Source organism: Melospiza georgiana, chromosome 1 (assembly GCF_028018845.1).
Source record: "Melospiza georgiana isolate bMelGeo1 chromosome 1, bMelGeo1.pri, whole genome shotgun sequence".
NCBI classification, from domain to species: Eukaryota; Metazoa; Chordata; class Aves; order Passeriformes; family Passerellidae; genus Melospiza; species Melospiza georgiana.
This window is the reverse complement of record NC_080430.1, coordinates 113,044,720-113,062,825: the sequence shown is the minus strand read 5'-3', so window position 1 is coordinate 113,062,825 and position 18,106 is coordinate 113,044,720. Positions and strand designations below refer to the sequence as shown.

At 38.7% G+C, this 18,106-nt stretch overlaps 1 protein-coding gene across 2 annotated transcripts in view; it reads left to right on the top strand.

The window, feature by feature from the left end:
• The first annotated feature begins 591 nt into the window (after positions 1-591).
• PRKDC (protein kinase, DNA-activated, catalytic subunit) overlaps positions 592-18,106 on the top strand; it is an 83,273-nt gene continuing 65,758 nt past the window's right edge. For both annotated transcript variants that reach the window (XM_058021670.1, XM_058021661.1), the window contains exons 1-21: positions 592-733; positions 1,183-1,259; positions 1,351-1,443; positions 2,307-2,381; positions 3,657-3,765; positions 4,929-5,041; positions 5,713-5,812; positions 6,349-6,404; positions 6,496-6,526; positions 7,525-7,682; positions 7,925-8,071; positions 10,174-10,338; positions 11,170-11,338; positions 12,321-12,370; positions 13,534-13,671; positions 13,973-14,122; positions 14,576-14,691; positions 15,363-15,522; positions 16,607-16,693; positions 17,090-17,209; positions 17,576-17,735. In XM_058021670.1, coding sequence (XP_057877653.1) covers positions 592-733; positions 1,183-1,259; positions 1,351-1,443; positions 2,307-2,381; positions 3,657-3,765; positions 4,929-5,041; positions 5,713-5,812; positions 6,349-6,404; positions 6,496-6,526; positions 7,525-7,682; positions 7,925-8,071; positions 10,174-10,338; positions 11,170-11,338; positions 12,321-12,370; positions 13,534-13,671; positions 13,973-14,122; positions 14,576-14,691; positions 15,363-15,522; positions 16,607-16,693; positions 17,090-17,209; positions 17,576-17,735 — 2,416 coding nt within the window. The remainder of the gene's footprint in view (positions 734-1,182; positions 1,260-1,350; positions 1,444-2,306; positions 2,382-3,656; positions 3,766-4,928; positions 5,042-5,712; positions 5,813-6,348; positions 6,405-6,495; positions 6,527-7,524; positions 7,683-7,924; positions 8,072-10,173; positions 10,339-11,169; positions 11,339-12,320; positions 12,371-13,533; positions 13,672-13,972; positions 14,123-14,575; positions 14,692-15,362; positions 15,523-16,606; positions 16,694-17,089; positions 17,210-17,575; positions 17,736-18,106) is intronic.

Sequence of the window (18,106 nt, the reverse complement as noted above, 5' to 3'; positions counted from 1 at the left end):
AGGAAAGGCTTCAGGGAGCCGGGCCTGTACAGTCTCGAGAAGTGACGGCTGAGAGGGGACCTCGTCAATGTCTATCATATCTATAGCAATGGTGCCAAGAGGATGGGGCCAGGCTCTTATCGGGGGTCCCAAGCAATAGGACAAGAGGCAATGGGCAGAAACTGATGCACAGGAAGTTCCACCTAAATGTGACGAACAACTGTTCAGTGTGCAGTGACCGAGCACTGGAACAGTTTGCCCAGAGCGGGTGTGGAATCTCTTACTGGAGATACTGGAGCACAGTCTGGATGTAACCCTGTTCTGTGTGCCCGCTAGAGCAGGGAGGCTGGAGCAGATGGCCCATTGTGGTCCCTTCCAACCTAAACCACTCTGTCATTCTGTGTGTGCGTGTCCTGAGCCCATCCTGAGACGAGAGACACAAAAGCGCCCGAAAGGCTCTCCCCCGCCGCCAGCCCTTATTCGGCCGGGAATGACCTGGCGGAGCGCTTCTCCTGCCCGGGCTCAGCAGCCCGCGCCCCCGGCCGGCGTTGGGAGCGGCGGGAGGCGGGCCCTTCGCGCCGCTTCCTCGCCTTGCTCCGGGGCCTGGGCGGCATGGCTGGGGTGCAGCAGTGCCTGCTTCAGCTGCACCGCTGCCTGCAGCCCGGCGATGCGGGCGGCAGCGCCCTGCACGGATACAGCCTGCTCCGCAGCCTGGCCGAGACCTGCGTGGCCAGCCTGGGCAGCGGCGAGCAGGGTGCGGGCCGGGCCCGGCGCGGGGAGCGAGCGGGGCCCGGGGAGGGCTCGGTGGCGGCGGGACACACGGCCCGGGTCGGGGCTTCTGCCCGGCGGCTCCCTCCGTGCTGCGCTGCCGCTCTGTCACCGGGCATTCCCAGGGAGGGAGGGAGGGGGTGTCTTGCCGCAGATAACCATTCACATAACCATTCACCGGGGTAAAAGCGCTTGGGTGCGGGCCCCTCTGTGCTGAGCTGCCCCTCGGCCCTGAGCAGCGCCAGGCTCCGGTGCGAGGGCACAGGCCCGGGCCCCGAGGCCATGGGGGAGGTCAGCAGCACCCACACTTTGTTGTGGTGTTTCTGGGGACAAGCGTCACTCGTGCCCAAGGTGTCAGGTCACGTTTTGCACCGGGGGATGGGCTGGGTGGTGAGCATGAAGCCAACCCCCCGATGGTTCCGTGCCTCCCTGCAGCGCTGCACCTGTCCCTGGTGTTTTCCCAGGAGCATGGCTTACTCGTCTTTATCCACAGATCCCTCAGCATCGAGGAGGTAAGTTGGCAAACTTTAAATTAGTGTTTCGGTAATGCTATATGAGCAACATGTTGGCACATTTCAAAAATTATTTTTTTTAACTTTTCAGTTTCGAGATTGCAGGGAAGAAGCATTGAAGTTTCTTTGTGTCTTTATGGAAAAAGTTGGTGACAAAATTCATCCTTATGCCTGTAATATTAAGGTAGGTAAATGAAAATTACTTCCTAGAAGTGTTTTTGCTGGATAGTTTAAACTATCATGTCATAGTTTAGTTTAAACTGTCATGTCATAACATTCCTAGCTGTACTTCACCCCTCCCAGTCAGCCTTGCCCAACTCTAGTGTTCTTGTTAGAGCTGAAATAATTTTAATTTTTTTTACATAAACTGTAATTCATACCACAGAGCAGTGTGGAATTGTTTGTCCAGCTGTAGACTTCATTTTATTAACTTTTCCTTATAGAACATATAGGTATTGGTTCTGAAAATAAGTTATTTTCATTGGAAAATAGTAGTTGTAGCTTCTAATTTGTACAAACTAAAGTTGGCATTTAAGTGTAAAATTTTAAATGTTGCTCTAGGGTTAGTTTTAATTACCATTTTTAAAAAAAATTCACGTGAGAAATTGTTACTTTTGCAATATATAGAGAAATTTGTGGTGTCTGCAGTACCTGAGGTTCCTGGAGTATGAGTGGCTGAACATCTGTGCTGCATAACATTTCTATGCACATTTCTTTGCATAGAAGTGCTTGACTGCACCACTGAAGTTTCTGGTCATAAATTAATAGCTACTTATTCTAAGGAGTGATAGTACTGAGGTAGAAAATTTGCCCTGTGCAAATTTTACTGCAGAAACTGCAGTTTCTTGGCTTGAGTTGGGGTTTGTTATTATGTCAGACAGTGCTGCAGTATTGTCAGTGAAGCCACTTCCAGGACTAGGTATTATTTTAGTCTTTTTTAAAAAACTTAAGCTTGCAAAAACAGATACTTTAAAGAGGTAGAAGAATATGATGTCTTTGAATTGCCATCTTTACTTAAAAGTATTGTTATCCTTATTTTCTTTGTAGCAAACTTGTCTTAGTGTCTATACCAAAGAGAGAGCGGCAAAATGTAAAGTCTCAGCACTGGAACTTCTGATTAAGGTAAAATGCATTTTATAAATCTCTCTTGTTTCTAGAAAAGAAGTAGTGAATCTGTTGTATTACTATAGTTACACTATATCATGCAGAAAATCTGTATCACAGAGTTGCAGATTAAGCTGAGTTGGAAGGGATCCACAAGGATCATTGAGTCCAACTCTGGTCCTGCACTGCATGGCACCATCCCCAAAAGTAACACCACGCGCCTGAGAGCATTGTCCAAACATTTCCAGAGCTGTTGTCAGGTGTGGTGCTGTGACCACTTCCCTGGGGAGCCTGTTCCAGTGCCCAGCCACCCTTTGGGTGGAGAACTATTTTCTGATATCCAACTTAAACTTCCCCTGTCACAGCTTCAGGCCGTTCCCTTGGGTCCTGTCATGCTCACCAAAGAGAAGAGATCAGTGTCTGCCCTTCCTCTTCCTCTTGCTAGGAAGTTGTAGTGTGACATAGCAAGAGAAGAGAGATAGCTAATATTTAGATGTTAAAAAAAATGTTTTAACAAGAGATTGTCTTCAGTATTCTCTAGCAGGTTGCTTAGATGTGGGCATGTCATTCCTTCATTTGTTAGAGCAAAACACAGTTGTTTTAGGGGACAGTTGTAGATCTCTCAGTTTGTTAGGGTTATTTAAGGAGAAATTTTGCTGTTCAATTGCATTCTTGCTTTAAAATACTATGTATTATATATGCTATTGCAATATAAGATAAAGTATTTGGAAAGTGTGGAGGAGGAGGAGTTTTTTTCCAGAAATTTAGTTGCTATGTGAGACAGTAGTTCCTTTGAATGCATTTAGACCCTTCTTTTGTAAATGCTTTTGTGCCTACTTAGGTTTGTTTATTAGAAACAAAACTCCCTTCTGAGTTATTCTGAGTCAGTTCTGTGAGTTTGATTTGCTTTATACTAGCAGGGAGAGAAAAGCAGAATGATAAAAGCTACTGCAGACTTGCTCAGCCTGTGCTCTAGTGGAGTTTATATGTACATATGTATAAATTATGCTGTGTATAAGTTTCATGTAGATCATGATGTATACATATGTAATATGTATACTATAAATTAAAAGTTGTAAATTTTGTATTTATGCATCTATAGGAAGGTAGTTTTTAGTTAAAGTAGATTGCCATTACTCTTCTTGGGACAAATTACCTTAGATCTCTTTCATTGAATAGCATAGTTGCTTACTTGAAGCTGAACTTACATGTATGAACTGTGTTTTTATTTAGATTGAGTAGTACTGGGGTATTGATCTAAATGTTTTCCTTTTTCTTTTTAATCCATCTTAGTTGCTCCACAGTTTACAACGTTCCTGTCTGATGGAAGAAATGAAAGTTAAAGAGATATTTAATAAATTTTATGAGGAGCTTGCTGCAAAAAGTAGAATTCCTGACACAGGTAGGCCTTAGTTTTTCTTTTCTCTGATTGTCCACTTATACTCAGCAGTAGTGAGGCTGCACCTCGAATCTTGTGTTCAGTTCTGGGCCCCTCAATACAAGGAGGATTTTGAGGGATTGTGGCGAGTCCAGAAAAGGGCAACAGAGCTGGGGAAGGGTTTGGAGCACAAGTCCTGTGAGGAGCAGCTGAGGGAGCTAGGCATGTTTAGCCTGGAGAAAAGGAAGCTCAGGGAAGCCCTTACTGCTCTCTACAGCCTCCTCAAAGAAGGCTGTAGGCAGGTGGGAGTTGGTCTCCCAGGTAACAAGTGACAGGACAAGAGGAAATTACTTCAAGTTGCACCAAGGGAGGTTTAGATTGGATATTAGGAACAGTTTCTTCATGGAAAGAACTGTCAACCATTGGGGTAGGCTTCCAGGGAAGTGGTGGAGTCACCATTGCTGAACATGTATAGGAGATGTGTAGATGTGGCACCTGGGGACATGTTCAAGTGATGAGACCTGGCAGTGTTAGGTTAACGGTTGAGCTTGGTGATCTTAAAGGTCTGTTCAGCCTAAACAATTCTATGATTCTAAAGCTCTTTGTTACTTTGTTATCTTATTCTAAGCCTGACTAGTGTTGTCCACAAAGCTGCAGTTTTAGTGTGATAGTTTCTGCATTGGTCACCTCCAATACAAGCTCATCAGTTCTCCCTTGCCTGATTGTATTATTTATGGCATGTTAGTATGAGCTGCAGTTTGATCATTATGGCTAGATACTGCTGAAATCTTGGCTTTACCGGTCTCATAAAATTTGTGCCTGCATAGAATCCTTCAGTCTGAATTCAAGCCTAGAAACTTCTGCTAGCCTTTGGCCTTAACAAGTGCTTCCTCAGTGTATGTGGCCTTTAAATTAGTTTTCTGAGCCATGTTTAAAAATACTAAATGTGTTTAACTTACTGATGTGAGAGGAGGATGCATCTCACATTGTAGGATATGGCTACATATATATATATGTGTGTGTGTGTGTATATATATATATAAAAAAACAGATGTTTGCTCCACACTTCAATTATACTGTTAGGGATGATTTTCTCATGGTTGCAGGTTATTAGGAATTGCACTGGAAATGCCAAAAGCAATGATTTCAGTAATTAAGACTTAATAATATTAAAAATTACTTTCTAGTATTGGAAAAGATTTATGAGCTTTTGGGAGTTTTGGGAGAAGTCCAGCCTAGTGACATGATTAACAACTCTGAAAAACTATTCCGAGCTTATTTGAGAGAGCTTAAAACACAGGTATGATTGGAATTTCTTTTCATTCTTTGGTTTTTTGCTTTGGTTTTCTTTTTGCATTGCTTTGTTTTTAGTGGTTTTTTTTTTTTCCTTTGAAGTAAATAGCACTGGCTGTTGGAGTACTACTGTATCTAGTACAGTTTCTCAGGATCTAGCTGGACAATCATAAATTCTTCCTGAAAGACTGTCTAAGTTGTATTCTCTGGCTCTGAGAAGCTTTCTAAGTGAAAATTCAAGGCCATCAGTAACAGCAAATGGGCCAGTTCACTGTGTGAAAAGATGATCATTCCCTAAGAGGTGTTACCTTGTCATGCACTGGTAGTTTCTGATTTGTTCTGTACTGCTGCAGAGTTCTTGCACATGAGGTGAACATCAAATGTCTGCTGAACTTTCATGTTTCTGAATTTTTAAGTACTTTCAAAACATTACTGTATTTTATCTAAATTTTGGTATTTTTGTCTTGGTGGAACATTTCCATGTTTTTCAAATGATCTGTGCTGCTTCCCTCCAAATGATGTGACACTTAGGAGTAAAGATGTTTCTGTGGAGTTGTTTCATAGAGTTGGATTCTGATATAACTATTAAGTTGAAGTAAATTATTTGCCTACACTTCTGGGAGCTAGAAAGCCTTGGTGTAAATTTATCTTAGCTTGCAAGTATTTTATTCTTTTCAGATGACATCTGCTACAAGGGGACCCAAGCTACCTCTTGTAGCAGGATGTCTGAGGGGACTGGTTGCACTCATGTACAACTTCACCAAGTCTGTGGATGAAGGTATGTTCTTTCTCTATGAGAAAGGAAGGCAGTGACACCTTTTAATACAGTTTTACAGACAGTTCTACATTTAATTATTACACAGCCAAAAAGTAGCACCATTTCTGTGTGTGCATGCAGAATTAAAATTTCCTTGTTAGTAGGTGGTTTATGCAAAATACACATTCACACAGTCCTTGTAATCTGTCTTTGTGTGAAGTGGCTTCATCAGCATTTTTCTATATATAAATCTTTGAAGTGCTATTTTCTGACCACATGTTGGGCAGCTATGAGAGCCACACTGAAGCTGGAATGCAGTTTGTTATGGAGATGTGTTTCTCTTACATGGATATTCAGAAAAAACAGCTAACACATGTACAATTTTTTTTTCAAACTTAAGCGTATTTTAGAAAAAAAAAGTCTCTGTCTCTTAAAATGAGATATATAAGGCTTTCCAATATTACTGCTTCATACCAAGCATTGATAAAAATATATTAGTCTTCATTCTGCCTACTGTATGTAACTAATGAAATACTCACTATTGGATTGTTTCACAGACCCTCAGACTGCAAAGGAGATTTTTGATTTTGCAATGAAGGCAATCAACCCACAGGTAAATCTGCTATGTGTTAATTGTTCTGCATAAACAGATTAGCCCTGGTGAAGAGTAAATCACAGTGACAAATCTTTTCTGGGTATTACAGGTTGATCAGAAGCGATACGCAGTACCTCTAGGTAAGATATAAACTATTTCCATTCATGCTGAGGTGGATACTGTCTTTTGTCTGGAATTGTTTATTCCTTACTGGATGTGTCCAGATGTCTCTAGTCTTCAAACTTCTAAGCTGGCCAGGGGGAAAGCTGCTGTACTTCAAATTGGACTATAAAGTTTAACGTTTAGTTGGTTAAACTAGTCAAGGTCTAATCAGTTTATGAATAGTAGCATTATACTTGATGCCATTTGCTCCTCTGGAGTAGTACAAAACTGTGATGTGAGAAAGAAATGGTAGAAATAAGAGGAGTGTAGCTAATTAGGAGAAAAGAGGTGTGACAGTGGATTGAGTAAAAAAAAAAAGAGAAATTTCACTGGAAGAAGGAGAAAAAGAATGGGGAGAAGAATCAGAAGATTAGAAATTGGCCTGTGAAATGTGAGTGGCTTATGCAGAAATTGCAGAAATGCATGAGTATTAGGCCCATGGTAACTGTGAGGGGTAAAACCCTCTTTAAAGGTAGTCTATCCTCTCCCCAGTTAATTCATTGACAACTTTGAAATTTCGTTTATGTTTATATTTGGAATAGTGAAATTACCTATAATCTGAATTTTTTATTTGTCTGCATCACAGTTTGACAGAGGAGGGGACTTTTGCATGTGTCCTGACAACTGAAACCAGATCCTTCTGAATTGGACAATCAATTTTTATTTATAACCATTGAAGTCCCTTTCTTTTTCAATAGTAATATAAATTACATCAGAACACAGGTGTATGTTCCATAATGGTGTACATTTAAAAAGATTATTTTGGAAGGTTGTTTTTTGCTTAAGTTCTTAATGTTTGGGTACTGATACTGTAGAGTATCAGTAGAGGCTAGAGGAATACAGTTTATATCCTCCAGTCATGGTGGGTCTGCCTACCTAATGTCCTAATGTGGACTCTCACAGTCCGGGCTACATTTTACGTTGTATAAAATGTAATGTAAGTTTGGTTTTAATGAGAACTGTTTTTAAATTGCAGCTGGGTTACAGTTGTTCAGCTGGCACTCTGCTCAATTTGGAGCCTTGCTCCTGGACAACTATGTGTCCCTCTATGAAGTATTTTGCAAATGGTGTGGCCACTCGCATCAGGAGCTGAAGAAAGCCAGTTATTCTGCACTGGATTCATTCCTTAAGCAGGTGTGGTAACTTCACTGGGATCTCCAAATCTAAAGCAGAATTCAATTTCTTGAAATACTGGGAATATTTGGTGCTTGGAAATTCGATGAATCTATTTAATTAATCATTTAGTTTATTATTTAGTGCTTTGTATTACTAAGCATACTAAGACTTACTGTCTTAGTATGCTTAGTAATACAAAGCATCTAAGACTTATTGTCATTTTTTTGTGAAATGCTGGAATGTTTACATCTGTTTTACAGATTTCTCTAATGGTGGCTAAGGATGCAGAGCTACACAAGAGCAAGTTGCAGTTCTTCATGGAGCAGTTCTATGGAACCATCAGGAGGATGGATTCGAGCAGCAAGGAGCTGTCCATCGCCATTCGCGGATATGGGCTTTTCGCATCAGTATGTGCAGAGGGGTTATTCTGGTCAAGGAGCTTACTGAAAGCATGTAAAGCTGGGATTCATACCATGCATTTTACAATTTTACACAGCTCTTTTAATAGGGAGGGCTCCTGTTTCTGCACTAAGTGTTGAACTTAATTAATTGCATTGTAAAATACCTTTTGGATTAAAATTTTCCAATGTATACTGAATCTAGCAGGAGCTCTTGCATCATTGAGTTGTAGTTGTAGTTATTTCCTATGCACAAGTTCTGAAGTGGAAAAACAGGAGCTTCATATGCAGCTGTCACAAAACTTCAGGATGTGCTTTATTGCTTAGGTACAGGCAATACCTTGTTATCTCTCTCTGCATTAATGGTAGAATCCTGGCTTCACTCTGAAAGTAGTTCAGAGATTCTTACACACCTCACTCAAACAGCTAAAAGGCACTACTGACTGCAGGACAGTAGGAGGTGATTTGTGGAACAGCCACAAAGTAAAATACAACAAGAAACAACAAACAAAACCTTGCTTACATACCAATGTAGATGGCAGGTATATTTGTCAGGAAGCAGCATTAGGAGCAACTTCCAGTTTCTGTCAGCAGTCAATTAAGATGGGAATATAACAATCAAGTTCAATAAAGAAAGGGTGGTATTTATGTATTTGCAGCCTCTGTCCTTGATGGTGGTACCACAACTTTTATATAATAAATTTTAGACTGCCTTTTTTTTGTCTCTCAAAGCAAAAATGAGGTTAAATGATCTCAAAGGTTATTTAGAGAAGTTTAGGAATGGCAGTAGAATAGCTGGTTATTAGCTGAATCCTCTTTTTGCTACCTTTTGAGTAGAGCACATTTGTTTGTAGAATTTTCTATGTGCTTTGTTCAAACCTAGTCTTCCTCTTCTGTGATATGAAGTAGAAAGAAATTGAGTTCAAGGTATTGGTTCCAGAAAAAAATAAGTACTTCAGATAATTGAAAGAACCCTATTGAAAACATCTATTATGGATGGAATGCAAGAACTTAAAATTGCATAATGTAAATATAGAGCTAGGATAATACTGCAAATTTTAACAAATTTAATGCTCCAGTACCTGTAAATATCTAATATGTTAAGATATATTAATACTTGTTACTGTGTTTAAGTTAAATCTTGGCCAAGCATCAGATACTGGGCTGGGAGGAAGAAGAGTCTTGGTGCTGCTGCAAGTTGTGACTGTGAACTTGTGCTCATGCTTGGTTCAGTTTCAAGGCAGAATATTTCTTTGATTGCTGAAATAATTTTAAAATATTACTTGAAGTTTTGCAAGTGATAAATGGGTAGTCTTAATTTTGTCAGCATGTTTTTAGACAGACTTTAGGCTGTCTTTGGACTTTAGACTTTCAGCCTTTAGGCCAACAGCCATATTTCACTGTTACATAAATCAGTCCATTCTTTGCCATGGTCAGTTCCCTGCCACGGTTCTTGCCTTTGACCTGGTTCCTGTCCACAAAGACTTGTTTTTGACTTAGTTCATGCTGTGATTTACAAATCATTCTATAGAAATTTGTAAGCTTTACTACAAACCCTTTGTTACTCTCTGGGGTACTTTCCACTTGTTCATTAGTTTGGGAATAGTCTTTATAGGTTCTGTTTGTACAGGACCTATATATAACAGTAAAAGTTCATAATTTGGACTGCTCAGTTAAGTCATTAATAGTAGTAACCCATCAGTGATAATCAGTTAAGCTGCATTAAGGTAAGCCACTTATTACTTTAATGCAGCTAATTCAAAATATAAGTTAAACTAAGCATCCATAATGCAGAATTTAAGATATTTACAGCCAAACTCCCATGTTTTTCACTCTGAATATGAATTCATGTCACTGAAAATTCAAGTACTTTTACAGCAAAATACACTGCATTAGTGAACTATTATTATACTCCATGTCAGGTACTGGGTTTCTCATACATGTAGTGAGTATCTAAAGTTAGTTTTTTCAGGTATGTTGAGTTGCTGGAAAAGCTTCAAATTATGGTTGTGGTTCAGTGAAGAGGTGGCTGGGTTTTAGTGCTACAGCATGCATTTATTTGCTCAGCTCAACAAACTTGCCGAACCAGGTTTTTATTTTCTCTCTGTAAGCCCTGTAAAGCTATACATCCTGAGGATGTGGACAACATGTACGTGGAGCTCCTTCAGCGCTGTAAGCAAATGTTCCTCACAGAAGCAGAAACAGTAGATGACCATCTGTATCAGCTACCAAGTTTCCTCCAGTCCATTGCCAGTGTGATATTCCATATAGATAAAGTAAGTGGAGTATTTAAAGTACCACCCAGTTCTTTTATGCAGTTGCAGATGTGTTAGGAGGTAATAGCTGTGCACCTACCTATGGTAGAAGGTGTTTAACTGAAATGTAGTGACATCTAGCCCCTAGGGGATGGGAAGAATATCAGGAGAATGCTCTAATGGATTTTATTTGAATAAAGAAAATGCACTGAATATGCTAAATAAAATGCTACAGTGCATTGAAATTAAAACCACAATAGGCAAATATGAATATGTTTTATTTATTTATTTATAAATAATGTTCTTTATTTCGACATAGCCATAACCTTTTTGTCTTTATACCATTCTGTTGCTGCTTTGCCTTTTGGTAGTGATACTTAGCACGTTCTCTGAGACTGGTACTTTGATTCTGCTATGATGTTATGCTGTCTATTTAAATGAGGGCTTTCTGGGTCTTACCTGGAGCTGTGAAGTTAGATTAGGGCATACATTTTGTATTCAGGTGGTTGTGGATAAACAGAATATAATGCTGTTACTGTTGTTTAATTAAATTGGTACTTTTCTGGTAAGCTTAAAACTAGATGCACTGAAGCACTAATCTCTTCAGGAACTACTTTCCATAATGTGGTTCAGGAAGCTTTCTTGCTCTGTTTAGTTTTATTTGGGCAGGATTTTGTTGTTGTTTTTGTTTGTTTCTTTGTTTGGGGTTTTTGTATGTCTAAGATGAATTCACTTGCTAACTCTTTTCTTGTTCTCAGAGCAGATCATGATGCAAGCTCTTGTAACAAAGTAACATGCTGAAAAAACTTCACATAATTTGCATAACGGATGTATTGTTTTTCTTCATTTTAGGTTCCTGAGGTATACACCCCAGTTCTTGAACATCTAATTGTGCTGCAGATCAACAGCTTTCCACAGTACACTGAGAAAATGCAACTGGTCTGTTGCAGATCTATAATAAAAGTGTTTCTGTCTCTCTCAGGAAAAGGTCCAGTTTTGTGGAGCTTTATTAGCACTGTGGGTAAGTCTGTGATACTAACTTCATTGGAGTTTTTTGGGATCATGGTTTTTTTTTTTTCCTTTGGTTGTTTTGGTTTTTTTTTCCCTCATAAATTGCATAACTGATTCTAGGAGAGAAATGTGGAATAGCCATTCAGGATCAAAAATGAAGCTTGTCCTCTTCTCTGATAATGGAGGTTGAGTGTTTTCATGGTGATATTTTTCAATATCCACTGTTAAATAACTTCAAGAATGCATTTAACAATCATTTTGGATAACAAAGTGGGTATCATTTAGGTCAGGAGAATACAAGTTTGTGATAAGACTTGCATTCCTGCCCTGAAGAATTATGAGAAGAAAGGGATTTCATGGGAAAATGTACAAAAATCTGTTCAATGTCCTTTCAGTTACCCATTAAAAATAGCACAGAAAATAGGATGAGTGTGATCTCTATTAGAAATGCAATTTTTTAATGTTCTGGAACTGTTAAATAGTAAAATTCCAAACATGAAGTTAGGTGTAGTTCTGTGAATGTAATACTGATTGTGTCAGTATTGGTAACTGACAATTCTAGTAGTCTCAAGCTGACATTTCTTTTCAATGATTTTCAGAAATTAGTTTTTATTTCTTTCAGCTATTTATCATGACTTTTCTCTATTGCTGGGACATTAAATCTGTGAACATAAATGGGGGCTGTTGCCTTTTCAATAAGGGCATTATGAGTGATGTCCTTGTTGTCATTCATAATCAGGAAAAAGTCATACCAGTATTGAGAAAAAGTGGTGAGAAGCAAGTTCAGGATTGGTTGCCTGTGGAACATCCGAGAGTCAAGGCTCTGATCTGAGCTATTTTGTCCTTAAAGGAAAAAAATCAGTGTTCTTTTGCTTTTCCCTTACCATGACAGAATATAGAAAAGTGATTTGTTTCATTGTTAATGTTATGAGTGATATGAATGCTATGCTTTTTAAATCTGTTCAGGCAATTTTGGTTTTTGTTTGTTTCAGTGCATCAGGGATTAATCAGAATTTTCTCCAAGCCAATCACATTTTCAAAGGTAAAATAACTGTTCAAACATTTATTTCATTTAGATTCCTAGAGCATACATTCCATTCCAGTTCTTGACAACCTAACCCAGTAAACAAGGGAATGCCCAAGAAAGCAAAAATAGTACTATCCATTACTCCATTAGTGTTATTAGTTATTGGCTCATTTGTTCTTAAGTCTCTCATCCCTACCTCTGCTCAGCACAGTGTAGATGTGCCTCTTGTGCTGGATAAAGAAAATTACAGGGAATAGTCTTCTGTTTGGTCAGATTGTCTGTAATAAAGTAGGTTGTAATTAAAGTCATCCAGCTTTCTTCCAAGTTAAATTTTGGACATTTTAAACGTTACTGAACTCTTGTGTTAAGCAAGGATATTAAAGCTTTTTAATCTTGTGCAGCAGAACAACTATAGAATTTCTCAAATAACTGAGCACTAGAACAACCTTAGAGGTTCTTTGGGTTTTTTTTGGATTGAGGTGGTTGTTCTGTGCTCTTTCCAGATTGATGGAGAACACTAAACATTCCATGTTTCTACCTGCAGCAATGTTACATTATATTGCATATATAGGTAGTATATTGCATATATCAGGTAGTTCCATTGGCAGTTGTATTGGGATTTGACTGAGATGGAGTTAATTTTTCCCATAGCAGCCCTCATGGAGCTGTGCTTGTATTTGTAACTGGAAATGTGTTGATAACACACTAGCATTTTGGCTACTGCTGAGCAGCACTGACACAGCTTCAAGGTGGCTCTCCAATATTCTCTCCTCACCAGAAGACTGGGAGGCACAAGATCTTGGGAGGGGACCGAGCCAGGCCAGCTGACCCAAACTGACCAAAGGGAAATTCCATGCCATATGGTGTCTGGTCAGCAAGAGAAGCTGGCAGAAAGGAGGAGGTGGGCAGCACTGGTTAGGGTGTTTGTCTTCCATGTACCAAAACCCTACTTCCAAGTGGCTGGACATTGCCTGCTGATGGGAAGTAGAGAATAAGTCTTTTGTCATCCTTTGCTACTAAACTGCTTTTATCTTGACCCATGGGGTTTTTCCTTCTTATTTTCTCCTTCCCAATCCTGGTGAGGAGGAGAGTGGTTAGAATGCCCTGGTGGGTATCTGCCATGCACCCAGGGTCAAACCACCAGAGCAATGTGTCTGACAAACATTGTGTCCCTTCAGGATTTTTCTGTAAAAGAGACTTCTGGAACAGAAGAAGCCTTTGAAGCTGGAGAAGTTGTGACACCAAGATCAAAAGTACCAACTTATAAGGACTATCTGTACCTCTTTAGAAGTCTACTGAGCTGTGACACAATGAAGGTAAAGCATACTTAACATGGAAATACAAAATGAAATGGAAAATAAAACATGATCCTGAGTCTTGTTGTTTTATAGCTGCTTTTCTAACTTCAGACTTTTTCCAAATGTCATGCTCTAGAAGGGTTGTTTTCTGGTTTTAGTTGGATTTTATGACTGATAAATTAATTAAACAGGGATTAATTTATGCTTTCATAGCTGAGAAACATCCAAAACTGGATTCTCTGGATCATTAAAATGTTTGTAAATTAAAGAAATAATTTTCATTTGTTTTTTGAAATATGAACATTTTTGTCCTGCAAAGGAAAGTGTTTTTGAAGATGCAAACTTCCTTACGGAAAAGGCACAACTGCAATCCCTAAGTCGTGTCCTGTATGATGAACTTATAAAATCTGTTTTGAAGATCATTGAGAAATTGGACCTGACTGTTCAGAAACTGGATATTAGTGAACAGGTGAGACCTGAGGACCTATCCATTAACTCCTGCTGTTGTAGGGGAACCAAAATCATATCCCTTGTTTTGTTTTCATTATGCCTAGATAGCACCCTTTAGTGTCTTGAAGTAACAGTTATGCCAGATAAAATGTTTTTCTTAATATCTCTGACTGTTGCATTGCAGTGTTAGGAGATAGACACATCAGAATCAATAGAAGTTCACAGAATCTGTTACTTTAGACTTTCTGCTCTGGAATCTACAGTTTTTCATTTTGCAACTGGCTTTCTGCTTAGAAGGAGGCATCTCTTATTTTTCCTTTCAATGACTGATGTATCAACTGTTAGTCCTTCATCTCTCAGAGTACCTAGTAACAGCTAGAAAAAGACAGACTGTTAATGTGGCAAAAAAAATGTGTAAAGACTTTCTGTGTTGTCACAGACCCAGTGTTCTTTCTTCAACATTTATTTTCAGGATGGAAATGCAGGTGACAGTGCTTTGCTTGGGCCTTCTTCTGACCCTGCTTCAAACCTTCAGCCAACGAAGCCAATAGATTTTATTGCCTTTATAAATCTAGTGGAATTCTGCAGGTATTTATATGTTTTTATGTAATTTGAAAGTTACAAAGTGGTTGGAAGAAGTTTGAGGTGAGATGTGTTTAAGATGCTTGTTTCTGAGTTAGTTTGATAGATCATATTTCAAAATGCACAAGATGATTAGGAGGGAGACAGGAAGGGTTTTTCAGACACCTGGGCCATAGGTAAACACATAAAAGCTCATAATCTCAGGTTTTTTAAAAGAATACAAGAGACATCCATTAGCATTCACTTTCATTATTTGGGTGTAGTTGTCATTCATTATATGTTATAACTTGTAGTATTATCCTGACCATGTATCCTAAATACTTCAGAGACCAGAGATACAGTCTTCATAGACCAGTTAGGAGCATTATGTGAAAGGTACAGAATTAGGTGCCTGTGGATGTCCCAGTAATGGAATGTGATATATGAGGATGTGTGTTTGTATAAATTCAATGATGAGATATAATAAATAATAAATGGCTTTGCCCTCTAAAACAAAATTAAAATCTTCTTTTGTTTGACTCAGAATGCAGCATGCATTTATTCTCTGTCTGTCTGATGCTCTGTTACAGCAATATTTCTTTCTTGTACCAAGATGAAAGCTTTTTAAAAATAAAACTTTGTATTTAATGACTTTCTTTCTTCTTTTTCCTTCCCTATTTTCTGTGAATTTGTTTTAGAGAGATACTGCCAGAGAAACATGTGGAATACTTTCACCCTTGGGTATATTCCTTTGGTTATGAGCTTATTGTACATTCAACAAGACTACCTCTTATTAGTGGATTCTACAAGCTGCTCTCAGTTACAATGAAAATTGCCAAGAGGATAAAATACTTTGAGGTGAGATCTTTTATCCAATGGAGGGGTAACATGTGCCATTCTTAATGTATAGTATTTTATTCCCTATGGAAAATAGTTCATTGAAACTGTTACTGGGTTGTTTCAAATATTTATAGCTTCCTGTGCCTCCAGAATTGGAAGCACATTAGTAGTCAAAATTTAGACTAGAAGCCCAGCTTCTGAAGAGACACTATCCATGTGTCATCACAGAATCTCCAAATTGTTAGGGTTGGAAGGGACCTCTGGAATACATCCAGTCCAACTCCCTCTGCCAAGGCAGTGTCTCCTAAAGCATGTGGCACAGACCTCATCAGGGTGGCTTTGGAATGTCTTCAGAGAGGGAGAGTCCATGACCTCCCTGGGCAGCCTGGGCAGCACTCTTTCCAAAATCCTGAGAGCTGGGTGAACAGAGAGATGGGAGGTACCTTTGCAGTGCAGGTGGGATAAAAGATATTTTGGATAGAACAATCTAATCAGAACAGCAGAGTTATCTGTCAGTTAATGACTCAACTTCAGGAGTGTATTCCTGCTCCACTCACTGATTCCTACAGGGAATATGCTGCCCCAGTGGTAGATGCACTAGCTGTGGTTTGGAAGCTATAGGACTAAAACACGTGGGTGTGTAGCCCAACACAGAGCCCAGAGCTGTCCCTGCCACTGCTGCTGATGGCACCAAGTGAAGCACATTTGGAAACTCATTGGTGTAGATGCTTGTACTGTGGACACTGTTGTAAATTATTTTCTTTTTACGCCATCATTCTTGCCACCTGGACATCCACTGTTAGGGAAGTTGGGGTTTTTATGATTTGTTGCATGAGCAGAGAAAATTAAATAATTGAAAAGCTGCTTTGCAGACATCTCTTGTTTATTTGCTTAATATTTAATATATTCCAAAAAGTTGACCGTCAGTGAACCATATTAGTATTAATTTCTAACCTCTAAAAGATCAGAGATACATTTCAAGTTTTCACTGACACCAGTTTTGTATTGGACAGTATGATGTATGTATTCTGAGTTGAACTTCTGGTTCATATATGTACTATGTACTTTTTAATAGTATTGACTTGTGGTTTCTCTTTGGTAGGGTGTCAGCCCCAGGAGCCTCAAAAGGTGCCCTGAAGACCCAGAAAAGACCTCTTGCTTTGCACTGTTTGTGAAGTTTGGAAAAGAGGTAAGGAATGTTGCTCCCTAACTTTCTTAGGCTGAATAAAAACATGTAATTCAATCAAAATTTTATCTTCTGAGAAATCTTACATACACAGTAGAGGTATTCTTGCTTTTTGAACTGTGTGAGATAATGAGGTTTTAAAATCCTTTCTGGTCAGTTTTTTCAATGTCAGAAGAGGTGTATTGGTCACCAGTTTATATACAATTGAGAAATAACAGTATAAATACTTCTGGTAACTGTCTGCAGGTGAATGAGATTCCAATATTGGTTTGGCCTTGTTTATTTTACATGGGTAAATCATTTGTTTATTTGACATGGATAAATCATTTTACATTACACAATTAAGTCAAGATTTCAAAATGTTTATGTTTGTTCTTGATCTGTTTATCTCCATTTTAGGTTGCAGCAAAAATGAAGCAGTATAAAGATGAATTGTTGGCATCTTGTCTGATTTTTTTGCTGTCTTTACCCCATGACATCATCATGCTTGATATCAAAGCATATATTCCTGCACTGCAGGTGAGTCAAAGTGATGTACAGCTAACACTTTTTTCCCTAAAATACATACAAACATTCTGTAGCAAAGTCAGTATTAAGGTAACTATTAAGCTCTCTATGGTCTTCAGTGAGATAGAATGCAAACTACTTGAATCTTTGGATAAAAAGTAAATTGTTGGAATTTGCTTTTGCACTAAGCAGACTCTCTTATTGCCCGTGTTGCAATATAAAAATATGTCCTGTGCTGATCTTGAGTGAGATGCTAAACAGAGCAAAGTTACTGCAAAGGGAGATGTACACTAAATGCTTTTAAATTTGTCTCTTTTACCATTAAGTAACACAGGTGAATATATGTGAAAGGCTGATAGTTTTGTATTTGACATTTAGAATGCATTTAAGCTGGGCCTTAGCTGTACCCCAATGGCTGATCTGGGCCTGGATGCTTTGGAAGACTGGTCAGCTCACATCCCCAGACATATGATGCAACCCTATTACAAGGATGTCCTGCCTCTTCTTGATGGTTATTTGAAAAGCTCTACATCTACAGGTACATACATGCAAAAAATTGCTGGTCTTAAAGAAGAGGAAATATTTTTTTTTTTCATAAAGATGTGGACATGCCATACTTTTTATTTATATTGTGCACTTTCTGTGTTTGGAGCAACATAACTTCCCTTACACCCCAAAATGCACTTTTTTCTTAAAATAAGATTTACTTGCTTTGACTGAGCAATCAGTAATTGTCGCTATTTTATTTATTATTTCTGTGTCATATGTCCTTTTTTTGCTTAAATTAGCTTAGTTTTACTAAGAGAAAGTTATTTATTATTTTCCTCAATAAAGATTTTAAGTGAAAGAATAATTGTCACATTTTAAAATAAAAGTGTGCTAAACAAGAGTGTTTTTTTTTTTTAATGA